At 40.9% G+C, this 12,950-nt stretch overlaps 1 protein-coding gene and 1 long non-coding RNA gene across 3 annotated transcripts in view; one reads left to right on the top strand and one right to left on the bottom strand.

Annotated features, from left to right (window-relative positions):
* Positions 1-10,881, top strand: part of LOC145437896 (uncharacterized) — a 78,326-nt gene extending 67,445 nt beyond the window's left edge. Inside the window, exon 8 of the mRNA XM_080315282.1 lies at positions 10,000-10,881. Coding sequence (XP_080171408.1) covers positions 10,000-10,184 — 185 coding nt within the window. The 3' untranslated portion in view covers positions 10,185-10,881. The remainder of the gene's footprint in view (positions 1-9,999) is intronic.
* Positions 1,742-8,142, bottom strand: LOC145437909 (uncharacterized). 2 transcript variants are annotated; one of them, XR_013914775.1, is made up of 5 exons: positions 7,755-8,142; positions 5,045-5,141; positions 4,656-4,806; positions 2,827-3,006; positions 1,742-1,928 (listed from the first exon to the last, which is right to left on the bottom strand). It is a non-coding gene; the product is annotated as an uncharacterized LOC145437909 (long non-coding RNA). The 2 variants fall into 2 exon arrangements; XR_013914774.1 differs by lacking the exon at positions 7,755-8,142 and having other exon boundaries at positions 5,045-5,402.
* Positions 10,882-12,950: the final 2,069 nt, after the last annotated feature.

Below are 12,950 nucleotides of genomic sequence, written 5' to 3' on the forward strand. Positions count from 1 at the left end.
TGAAAGTGAACAAGCCTGTGTTAACAATCTTCTTTTCGTCGGTGCTTTTCTGTTTGTGATCGAAATTAGAATGTAGTTTGCAATATATTTTGAATATGGGAAACGTAAAAAAAGTTTAAATCTATGGGCCCACGAGACGCGTGAGTACCTGTGCCAGCATGGCTACTATTAGTCACAATAACTACTGTAACGGCCCGGTCTCGGATTGGCAATGCTTCATTACGGAGCTTCACATACAAACTGCAACGTATCGACACCACAACATAATACGACCTTAAGCCGGCGGTCACACGACCGACCAGCACGACGGCCAGACCAGAAAAAGGGAATATCATGATTACAAGAAACCACGTGCACAGTTCATGACCACAGATACAATAACAACAAGGTTAACAGCAGCACTTGGGCTGCTACATCACCTTCCCCTAAATCAGTGAGACGCTACCAAAAGCGCTCTCAAAATATGTCAAATTATAATGAATATACAGCATATTAATCATAAACAAGAACAAAGCGCACGGATGAAAGCACGAGATGCCAATGATACCACAACTCATGGAACCTGGATTCTGCCAGAAATAACCAGATACAACACAGCAATCAGCGAAAAGTTACATAACCCAATCTAGGACTTCTTCCACTACCAACAGCTAACTCCATACATACACTAGGCCGCCACCAATCCCATCCACAGGGACAACTAAAATCCAATACACGGCCCATTAATCCCATCCTTACAGGGATACCCTACCATAACACAATACCAGTCAATCCCATCCTTACAGGGATAACCGCAACACACTTAACACATGAAGCGTCGACGAAGGACAAAGCCATCCCACACGTCAAGAGTCCAACGCTATGATTCTGATCGACCGAGATCGTCCTCACCCGGGAGCGCCCTTTTAATGTCTTCCTTCAACGAATGCCACACATACAAAACACTGCTGATATCCGTCCCAAGAGTCCTATATCTTTCACTTGTCACTGCAAGCATCACGTTCACCGACATAGCCCATATCATCTGCATCAGCGTCACAAACTTCATCACGTACGTTCGAAACTTGTCCCCGCACAGCACCGGTATACTTCATAACGATCGCCCATCTCTCTTCCTATAAACTGCAGATCCATAACGTCCGCAGCATTCCAACCCAAAGTCCTGGCGTGCTCGCCACTGTAACGGCCCGGTCTCGGATTGGCAATGCTTCATTACGGAGCTTCACATACAAACTGCAACGTATCGACACCACAACATAATACGACCTTAAGCCGGCGGTCACACGACCGACCAGCACGACGGCCAGACCAGAAAAAGGGAATATCATGATTACAAGAAACCACGTGCACAGTTCATGACCACAGATACAATAACAACAAGGTTAACAGCAGCACTTGGGCTGCTACACTACTATGATTGTACGTTGCACAACTGCGATGTCAAAGCCTTTTGCATTAACACCCCAGTAAACACAGTACAGACCAAAGATGTAGAAAGCCGAGCCCGATATAGTAGATATTAGATCTCGGCAGGTCGTAGAAAGGGGGATTTTGTGTCGACTCAATTCAATGTCCTTCAATAATGTAAATATTATGGAGATGCTACAGCCTTTAAACATGGTGAGTAGAATGTAGATCCTACATTAAAAGAACATCCTGATATAATAACCTGTTTTCTACCACTGGGCATAACCTGATCACGGCTGCGTACACACACACACACCACATTATCTACTACATATTAATCACATTTGCGGTAATTTAATTCAAAACGAATTGGCAAGTAAATAATGCCGGTGTAAAAAATGAAACGAACGAAATTACTTGTAGGGCCAAGTAGCAATGAATGAAACTATGAGAACAGTCAGTAATCAGAAGGTTTCATCGTCTGATGATGATAATCCCTCTGGCGTTTTCTTTTCAACACCCTGTAGAAATAAAATGAAAATGACGATTATTAGCCAAGACATTCCTACTGCGAAAATGGCAGAGGTAGCGAGTAACGAATGACTCCTACATTTTTTTCACCCATACTTACTAAAATGGATTTGATTCTGGACTATTTCCACTCAAGTTTTCAAGTTTTTATTATTATATTTTTTATTATTATATGACTAGAGAACTGACTTCAATCGCCACTTCTACTTGATTATCAAGATCAACGATGACTACTTCAGCAATCTTTGAAAACAGCCACTAACACAAAAAGAATTCTTGACTAAAATTTCTTCACATTCTGTCAAAAATGATCAATTCAACAATCCAAATGAATCAGTTATTTGGCAGCTAGTTGGAGAGATATATACTCAAGTCTAGAAAGTGGAATGATACTCTGCCTGGAAAGCTGAAGACCTAACAATATTGTGTACAGAGAACAAAACATTTGAGTGGCGGCACTGGTATAGACAATTAGACATTAACAAATTATTAGAATTGACAGCAAGATAACCAGCAAGACATTAAAATGAGAATTAGTGCAGTTTCTTAGGCTGTAGTGATACTCAGCCAGTAATTGACCTAGCAGAGAGCAAAACGTTGTAAAAAAAGCGAGCGAAACCTCCGACAAATGATACGATAAAACTTTAGAATCGACAGTCTTACTAGAAGCAGAATAACAATCATGAGGGGTTAGAGAACAGAAGCCCGGGAAGTGACCATCAGAAATTACTGCATACTGGCCGAACAAATCCATGACCACTAACAAATGGTCTTTTAATAGTCAATATTGATACCAAATGACACCACACCTATTTCACCGCAACATTTAGCAAATACAGCGCTGGAGTCAACCTTATAAAGCGCCCAAACGCCCATTAGTTTTCCCACCTACTACTTCGCGCTTCGCGGATGGAAATACGCATTAAAGCGAATGGACGCGACTTGTCACACTCTTGCTATTTCTGCTCCCTTTTTCTCTTCCTTCCTCTTGAGGAGAGAAACAATCGGCCGCGTTTCCGGATCGTGAATTCCCGGCTTAAGGGTGATTCTTCCTCCAATGGTCAGCACCTTGAAAATTGAGAACAATGTTGTTGCAAAATGCATGACAATTTTAAAGTTACATCATTCTAATTATTCCAGTTATGGCCGTGAATCGTTACAAGTGCGGTAACCATAAGAATTATTACTATACTTCAACTACAAATACAATATATTGTATAAAAGAATTACTAATTCTTTTACGTTGATCGAGTCCCAAATGGATGAAATATGTCAAAGAATTTGCTGAATTTTTTTGTATAATTTGACAGATTCCGAAATCTTCTCCAAAGTGCACCTTTCAAAAATTTGATATCAAGACTCCCAACATTTTACAATTCGAAGTTGGATGGCTTAACCAATACAAGCGAACAGTTTGTATCGCAATTGACAATTATGTAGAGAACGCTTCGAGACATGCGAGTAGGCCTACCCTAAAACGTTTCTCTGACATGGACATTAGGGCTCTTAAAAAATGACTTTTTCTCAAATCGTTCTGGCTACTTGATAAAATTGTTAGGTTACCTAATTCAAGCCTACACATCAAATTTGGTTCAATTCCAACCAGTAGCCGCATTGCTACAGGAAAAGAAAGTTTCTATTTATTATGTAAAAATAAATGAAAAAAATTCGAAAATTTTCTGTTCACCCCATGAAAGTGTTAGGTTATGTATAGAAACGATGTTCATCAAATTTGGTTCGATTCAAACAAGTGGAAGCGGAGTTATTGCCATCGAAAAATTCGGATTTTAATAAAATAGTATTTACGGTGGGCACTACTATAATAAATAATTAAAGAATTGTGTCACGCTGTCATACTGTTTTACGCAACCGTTGTTATGCACTGCATTGTTGCTGTGTTCTGGCTCCATTGATGTTATTTCGAAATTCGACATTAATGCGTCATAATTCTCCATCTGGTTTTGAATTCAACTCTGTTTTGCTTCCTTTATCGTGCCGGTAGCTCTTTAATAGGCACGCGAAAAGTTCTTCGGGTTTCAATAACGTTTATCATGAAGGTACTTTTGAAAGCAGTATTAAAATTTTGTACCACCAACCAGTTATTTAATTACTATGTATCTTCAAAGTAAATGCTCATTGCATGAAGCAGGGTTGTAAGACTCGAGTCAGGATTTTCTGTTGACTCGACTTGACTCAGGTCATCTTCTCAAAGTACTGAAATGACTCGACTCATTGCGCATGACTTGAGACTCAGACGGCCAAGACCGACATTTCATGATTATTTCAAAGAATAGTACAGCAAATCGCTATTGGGATTTCGTCTATTGATACTGGTATTTGAAAATGCGGCCAGAAACTGCTAAAAGTAAGGAAAATTCGTATATTATAAATGCGACCCACTCGATATCACAAAAAATATATAAAAAGTTGGTTTAACAAGACTTAAATTGGAAACTGAGCAGCTAACACAATGACTCTGGCTCGAGTCATAATACCATAACTCGGACTCGGCCCTCTGCTCGCTGACTTGGACTCGGACTTGACTCGGTGATGAATTGAAAATGACTCGAGTCAAAACTATAAAAGTGAGATTGACTTGCGACTCGGAGCCTTGTGATTTGGTTACAACCCTGGCATGAAGCCTCAATAGTTACATGAGTGGGGTGACTAGACAAAGAACACAGTGACATTTGCAGCATATCATGAATGTCTCTTACTATATGTGATCTTGTTCAAATGGAGGTTGATGAAAGCGTATTACCCATTCTTTCCGACTCTGCTATAATTTCACCAGACTGGCAACCTTCTTCATGATGCTTTTTGCTGACTGACCAATATTGTCGCCGCCAACGGTACGAGTGCAAATGTCTGATATGTCAATATAGGAACAGAATTAGTTGACTGTTCATGACCGTCCACGTTCAGAATTGCATCTCAAAGACCAAAATAAGCCTAAATATAATCCAAGCAATACGATCGTCCACTTTGACTGACTGAATTTCTAAAAATAATAAACATAACACCTTGATAGCTTCCATATCTTACGTTTATATATACCGTCTGCTATCGGCAAGCATTTGAAAATAAAAAAACAGATTCAACATACCACATCTCTTGCAAAGGCTTTTGCTTTCATTCAATATGTCATCAAACTTCTTTAAATCCTCCTTTGTGGTGAGTGGCTTCGTTTTATCATATACAATCTATGGCGGAATAAAAGTTTCGGATAATTTCTAAAACGAACACAATTTTCCACACAAAAGTCAATTGCCACACGAAATGCCAAATGCTACGGTCCCATTTTACAAGGTATGGCGAGGTAACGTAGTGGTACCCTCCATTATAGCTAAACACCAATGAATTGCGGGTTCGAGCCTGACACGTCGACTCCATAATTCCTACCGAAGTGTTGGCCGTTTATCTAGGCTCCTCCTCGTCATCTGATCCGCATAGCCATGTCTTAAAAAGCCTACAGGCCGTGTTATTTTTGGCATATGCCAAAACTGCCAAAAATAAGTTATTTTTGGCAGTTTTCGATTTTTATTTTTGGCAGTTTTGGCATCGTCCTCTAAATAGATAGTTTCAGCCTCGAATTAGTCACAAAAACGCTTTATTTGGGCTAGTTTGTCAAGAGACACCACAAAATGCGCAGCATCCACGCATTAATCAGTGCCAACAAACAATAAGAAGAAGAAAAACCTAACGATTTCATAGGTTAATAATATCAAACGAAACCACAAAATGTGCAGTAACCATCGGAATCGGTGCCAATAAGCAAAACAAAAAAGAAAAGCCTAACGATCACGCTCAACAGCTGATTGTTACAGCTGTTGAATAGACATAAATCGTTTGCACTGTAACAGTGCTTCCTAACTCAGGTCAGCTAAGTTTCTCCTAAATTCATTTCTCGCCCAGCGAATCTGGGGAATATCAGCTTCAACAGTAGCCGTTGAGGGAAAGAATGTTGCCTGTCATCCACAAAAGGTTTTCAGAGCTTCGAAATCTTTGGAGGGCCGAACCGGCTTCCATGCATCATGAAAAGAGATCACTTCGCCGGTGCCATCGATCTCATCGCGGAAAGAATCTTCTTTCCGATCCTTTTCCAGGAGTTTCCTGTGTTGTCTCTCAACACATTCTATTTAGTAGCCCGACTATCATTTCTCCTTCAGTCTACCGATATATTTCCGGAGGACGTTTGTCACTTCAGGTGGCTTTAATATTACCAACTCGCATGGAAGAGTCCTGGGAAGGTTAGCTTGTTTAAGAACATTGACGCAACAAGACTGTCTGGCAAAACGAGACTATGCAGCTCAGAAATAGCCAGATAGTTTGTTGCGTCACAATGTTCAACTCGATCACAATGCAAAATTCGTGGTTGATTTTGGGGGTTCCAGTTCCATGAGCAGAATATAATTTATATTTTAATAATCAGTACTGCGGCAGCTTCTCATAGATACCCGTTTTATCTAATTTAGTGCTCGACAAGCCGGTCAAAAATGGTCGTAAAATTGCCTTTGGACAAATGGAAAGTATGACGTAAACCAAATACAGTCAGCCGTTCAATCTCGCTGTGCCCACACCATTTAGGACACCATGCTTTCACCCCTAATGGGTGGGCTGAACCCAGATTAAGAAACCTGCCTTTCAAAAACGCTCTTCTCGCTTGTAACGCGGTCCTGTTAACACAACACCATGAACGAAATACACTATTTGGCAGGCCATGTTATTTTTGGCATTTTCAAATTTTTATTTTTGGCAGTTTTGGCATCTGGCTCCTGAAATGCCAAAAATAACACGGCCTGAAAAGCCTAGGAGTGGGCCGTGCTATAAGTGGGCAGATGGTTGCCGATGAACTCGGCACTTGGTTAATTCGGCCCTCGGGAAATTGTGTAATGAAGTGTATTAACAGCTATTAATATGAAATATTAAACTAATAATAGTATTATCAAGTGATTCGTCAATCTTGTAAGGAGGTCAGGGCATCCGTAGATCACGCAGTCACGGCGTGATTAGATCACGGATTGCGTAGCCGCGGGAAATAACGCAGCGCTCATATACCGACCACGCGCGGTCTGCTTGGAATCGATGGCGTGAGTGACGGGCCTGTGTCGTGTAAGTTTTAATAAGATGGATCTTGGCGTTGTATGTGAGATCGAAACTGTGGAAGATCAAGCGGCGCTTCTTCGTTTATCGATCACGACAAGCCAGTGTTCCTCATCAACAAATGTTTCGCATGATCAAGTCAAAATGAATTATTTTTTGCCTTTGGAGAGACGATTCCACACTGGGGTTAGGGTGTCTCGATAACAGGGTTGAAGGATCCCAAGATTACGAGATCTACCGCGAGCCACGACGCGTTTAAATTTCCTTTTTGATACTGTTCATTCATATTAAATGCATTTCTAATGCGAAGGTGTTCTAGTGCCAATTCCTCCTAGGGCAGAGTTCACCAAGTGAAGAGCGTCGCGTTATTTCCCGCGATTACGCAATCTGTGATCTAATCACGCCGTGACTGTGTGATCTACGCATGCCCTGACCCCCGTACAACATTGACAACCACTCAAAGTGCCAAGTTCACCGGCAAACATTCCAGTAACCAATCATGGTGACCGGTATCGCTACGAGATCTACCACGGCCGAATTCACCAAGTGCCGAGTTTGGGCGGCCGAATTCACTAAGTGCCGAGTTCACTGGTAATCGGGCAGATACGGAATGATAATAATAAGAACCGGCCTGGTGTAAAATGACCAGTGTAGTCGAACCACCACCATGAACACCACAAACAAACAAACATCTAACATGGAAAAGAAATTACCTTTACAGCCTTTGACAAACACAGTTACCATTGAAATCAGCAATTTAGGTCTTATTCGAAAGCAGAATAACAACTGTTTTAGCGGACATATCAAATCAAATGTTGGAAAGTTCATGTAAATTAACCCAAAATATTATCTTACTGTGACCATATTCTATCAATATGGTCTGGCTAGCCAAATTCTCTGGGCCAACATAAACCAGCTGCGTTTGGTTTCAACGATTAATAATCTTGTCACTGGATTCGAGGTATAATTGCACTCAAATATCAAATTTTGCTCCATTAATCAACATCAAGTTGAAAATGTCCATTCTTGCACCAACTTTTATAAAATCACGAATCAGTGTTCTACAGGTATGTATATCTATATGACTTATATACCTAGAAAATTCAAGCATAATATTATGATATACCGTATGGTATAGGTACCGGTAATTCAGATGTTTGAAGCGACTTGGACAACTAGATAATTATAGTGGTCTAATTTCACTAAATTAGAGCGAAATGCCAGCAATATAATTGTATTCTAATTCGGAAAAAACGGTTTAGCTCTAATTCTAGCCTGGAAAAGCTGAAACTTTTCTATAGTTGTCTACACCTGTTTTGCAGAAAGTCAAACAGCTCTAGGCGTCATATACTCCAGGCAATTCGAAATACCCCATAAGCTATATGCTACTGCGTATATACCTTTAACCCGCTACCCCAGTCAGTCACAATTCCTATATATTTACGGCATTTACCACACAGAAAGAGCGAACTATGCCTGGCTGCGACCTGTTGCGCGTCAAATCTTTGTCCGGCGCGATGACGTAAAATTTGAATCGCCGAAATATTCTAGAAGTCACGCATCGATAATCATATTCTTAAACGTACAACATCTCACTTATTTAGTTATTCTCTGAATAAAACTATTAGCCATACTCGTTGAACATGCGAGATTACCGAAAGAGCGAATATATATATAATGAAGATCATATATATAAGAAGTAAACAAAACTGTTCGACCTTAGAGCAACAACACGAATATACAACACCGGTGACATCCTCACGCAATACAACGAAGGGAGAACATTGTTTTCTAATGGATAGAACGAAGCTACCGCATGAGATCGAACAAAACCGGATAGGAATTCATCGTGATTGAATGTACCGACAAAGTCATCCTTTCTACGTATTTTAGTCATACCAGCGAGAGATAGAAAATTTGCATTATTAGGTTAACTACCGGATATAACGAAGCCTAATGCATGAGATGGAGCAACACCGAGTATGAATTTATTCTGATTGGATATAACCACAAGACCATCCTACTACGTATTTTAGACATTCCCTCGACACTTAGAAAATCAGAACCTAATCGAGATGATCCCGGATGATCCTTTTACGGTTTTGTGTTTGCTGGGTCCGTACATTTGGATCATTTACTCGTGTTTGTAGTACCGGGTATACGGGAAATGGCGCCAATTGCGCAGGTATTCTCTATTATTTAGTTTAAACCTCGATCAATTGAGTAATCAAACGAACAAAAGCCATAATGTGTTATTGAGTGATTGAACAACTTCGACTTAATAGTCCTAGTCTAAATTTAGAGAGACTCTATCTGTTCCACACCTTTTCCAATTTTCAAATCTAAAAGTAGCTTTTACGATGAGAATGAATACGCTGTTCGGAAGGAGAATCATATTGCAACTCCTATTGCTACAGAGGTAGTTCTAAATTATAAATTATTTTGATGTTACTCAATACTTTATAAAAGAAACTGATATCATCATATCTATCAGAATAAACATTGAGTATGTTGTAAAACATTGGTCATAGTGACGGCCGCTACCGAATAATTCACATAATGATGTATGGCAGTCGATAAATTTAACTTTCGTAAATGTGTTACTTTCAGACACAAATCATGTCTTACCCTCAATACTGGATATTATGTGGAGGGCATGAACTACTAACGTTTTATGGAGATATGTTTGAATTAAATTGAATTCTTAACTTTGCTTTGGTATATATGTAAATACTCTACTTCCACGTCAAATTTTGAGCTTCATCATTAGACGGTATATAATACATAGAGTGTAATCGTGCATAGAACGAACGGATTGAATTTAGTATAATATACGCAGCTAGCCGATATCATGTCTTCATTTGAAGTCGTGTATTCGCGCGTTCAAACGTACTACTTCCATTCTGTTATATCTGAATCCTATTTATTGGTTATTGGTGATGGCTCATATTCATTCAGACATCGACGAATGCTCGGTCGGATTGCACAATTGCGATGATAATTCCGATTGCATCAACACTAACGGATCGTTCATTTGTGTTTGTAGAACTGGGTACACAGGAAATGGAATCATATGCCGAGGTGATTTTCTTTTTCATTTTGAACATAATGTAGCCTGGTATTATTATTATTATAGATGGTAAAAAGGGAAGTGGCGCATATCACCGATAAAGGTCTGGTGCACCACGTGCAAGGTTAATCGTAAAGAATAGTCAATTCAGGACAAATACATATGAAAAGGTTGAGAAAATCATAGCAATACGTTACAAGAATCCACGAATTCGATGACAGCCGTAAAAAGTAGCGGGTTAACTAAAAGGTTATAAGTACTGAACGCAAGATGTAGTCCCTCACAATACTGTTTTACCGTACGTCTATGATGAGCGTATTTACAACATGATAAAAGAAAATGTTGGACTGTGTCTGGTACGACACAGAAATCACATAAAGGAGAGTCAACACAGCCAATTTTAAACAGATGCACATTTAGCCGGCAATGACCGGAACGAAGGCGAAACAAAATATTGTCATGCCGGCGCGATATTCCGTCTGACGATATTCGGTCGAATATGGAAGTTTGAAAAACTCGATAGTGACATCCTTTTTCATTGTTTCTGTATTCCGTGTCTCATCGCGATCGGATGGACTTCCGAATCACACTTTTCGCATCAGAAAACTGGATTGTGGGTGACCAAAGAGGTGTAGGTTGAGAAGCTGCTGTCCGCGCCAATTCATCCGCAATTTCATTTCCGTGAATGCCGCTGTGACTGGGTATCCAGCCGATGGCTACGTCGATGCCTGCCCGTTTGATCTGTTCAAGATAAGGATACATTGCATTAAAGATATGACTAGGCATGTTCAGCGGCTCGCCAATGGATGTATTGCGCTGAGGCAATCACTAAGTATGACGAACTTGTCTGTGCTCAAACCGTTCTCTGTTATCCGTGAGAGTGCATACATGATCGCATCCAATTCAACAGTAATTACCGACTGCAATGGTGCGCAAGTTTGCAAATATTTCATTAGCTCATAGGGTATGTAAACACCGTAACCAGTGGTAGTGGCAGTTTTTGAGCCGTCTGTGTATACTTCAATGTATTGGTCACAGACTTCGAACAGAAAGTCTTTGAAGATAGATTTTACTTTGTGTGGGGTATCCAGTCTAGATATCACGCCACACAGTTGCGTGTGGACGTTTAGTGGGCTAACCGACCACGGCTCTTGAAAAGTAGGGTAGCGCTGGCGAACACTGAATTCCGCCAAGATCGGAGACTTGGAAACTATATTGAACGTGACGAAATTCGGCTTAGTGAGACTGTATATTTCTTCCCATGAATCCTCTAATAGTCCTAACGTCGGGTGGGATCCGGGTGGATGTCCAAGAAGATGACAACGGTATACGCTACAAAGATACTTATGCCTCAAATGGAGAGGAAGCTCATTACAAGAGGCCTCAAGTACGCAGATAGGTGTACTGCGCATGGCACCGCAGCAGAGACGTAAAGCCTGGTTCTGCGCGACTTCAATTTTGTTGATGTGGCACTTTGGGGCAACAAAATACGCTGGCATCCCATAATCCACAACGGATCGTATAACTGACCTGCATAGGCGGAGGAGAGATCTCCTGTTCGCACCCCAATTAGTGCTCGTCAATGCACGGAGTATGTTTAATCGTTGACAGCATTTCTTGACGATGTTTGTTATGTGATCCTTGTATGACAAGGTCTTGTCGAATGTATAACCCACAAGTATTTAAAACTGTTAACGAGTTCAATTCTGTGATTTTCGATCGTCAACGATATTTCTGGAATATTACGTTTCTTACTAAAAACCAAGGCAACCGACTTGCTTTTTGAGAGAGTAAACCCCCATTGATCACACCATTTCTGGACTGTATCGAGAGAGGTCTGAAGGGATGATACAGGTGAGGGTATTGAGAGTCCACTTTCCCAGATTGCAGAATCGTCTGCGTAGAGGCCAATCTGGCTGGGTATCAAAGGTGGCAAGTCGTTGAGCATGACAGTGAAAAGCAAAGGACTAAGAATACTACCTTGTGGAATTCCGTTTTCTAGGTGACTGGTGTCCGATAATGAGACCCTACTCTAACCTGGAAGGTTCGGCCGTTGAGAAAGTTTGCTATCCACTTCAAAATTCTACCTCTAATGCCAAGTTGCGAAAGCTTGTGTAATAATCCGCTACGAAACACCATGTCATACGCGCGCTCGAAATCCAAAAACACGGCCACTGTTGAACGCTGGTTATTTATCGCTTTGTAAGCTGTATCATGCATTCGCATAATGTGATCGAGGGTGCTACGTCCTTCCCGGAAACCAGATTGAGAATGATGGAGAAGACTTTGTGATTCTAGGAACCAACGCAATCTGCGGGCTATCATTACTTCGAACACTTTCGACAGATGGCTCGTAAGCGATATTGGACGGTAAGATGTTGGATTCGACGTATCCTTTCCAGGCTTCAGTATCGGAATAACGATAGAGTGTTTCCAATCACGAGGAATCTGACCTTTTTTCCATGATTTATTGAACAGATTCAGTAGCCGCGACGTGGCAAAGCGAGACAAGTTCTTCAGCATGGCGTAGCATATCGAATCCTCTCCCGGGCACGAGTCCCTACGGCTATGTACCGCAGAACGTAGTTCGGCGAGGCTGAAAGGCATGTTGATTGCAAGTTCGTTACCACTTTCGAATCCTGGAATGATATCTCGAATCCTGGAATGATATCATTGCTTCTCATGAACTCCGACTGATTAGATTGGAATGTTGCGGAGTAATTATGATTACTAGAGACGCCGGAAAACACTGATGAGAAAATTTGTGCTTTAGATCTGTCGTCATGGTAACTGTTGTCCCCGGAGTGCATCGTCGGCATGGTTCGATGTGACGTGCAAC

Source organism: Botryllus schlosseri, chromosome 4, assembly GCF_051294905.1.
Source record: "Botryllus schlosseri isolate E-star chromosome 4, Bs_hap1, whole genome shotgun sequence".
NCBI lineage: Eukaryota > Metazoa > Chordata > Ascidiacea > Stolidobranchia > Styelidae > Botryllus > Botryllus schlosseri.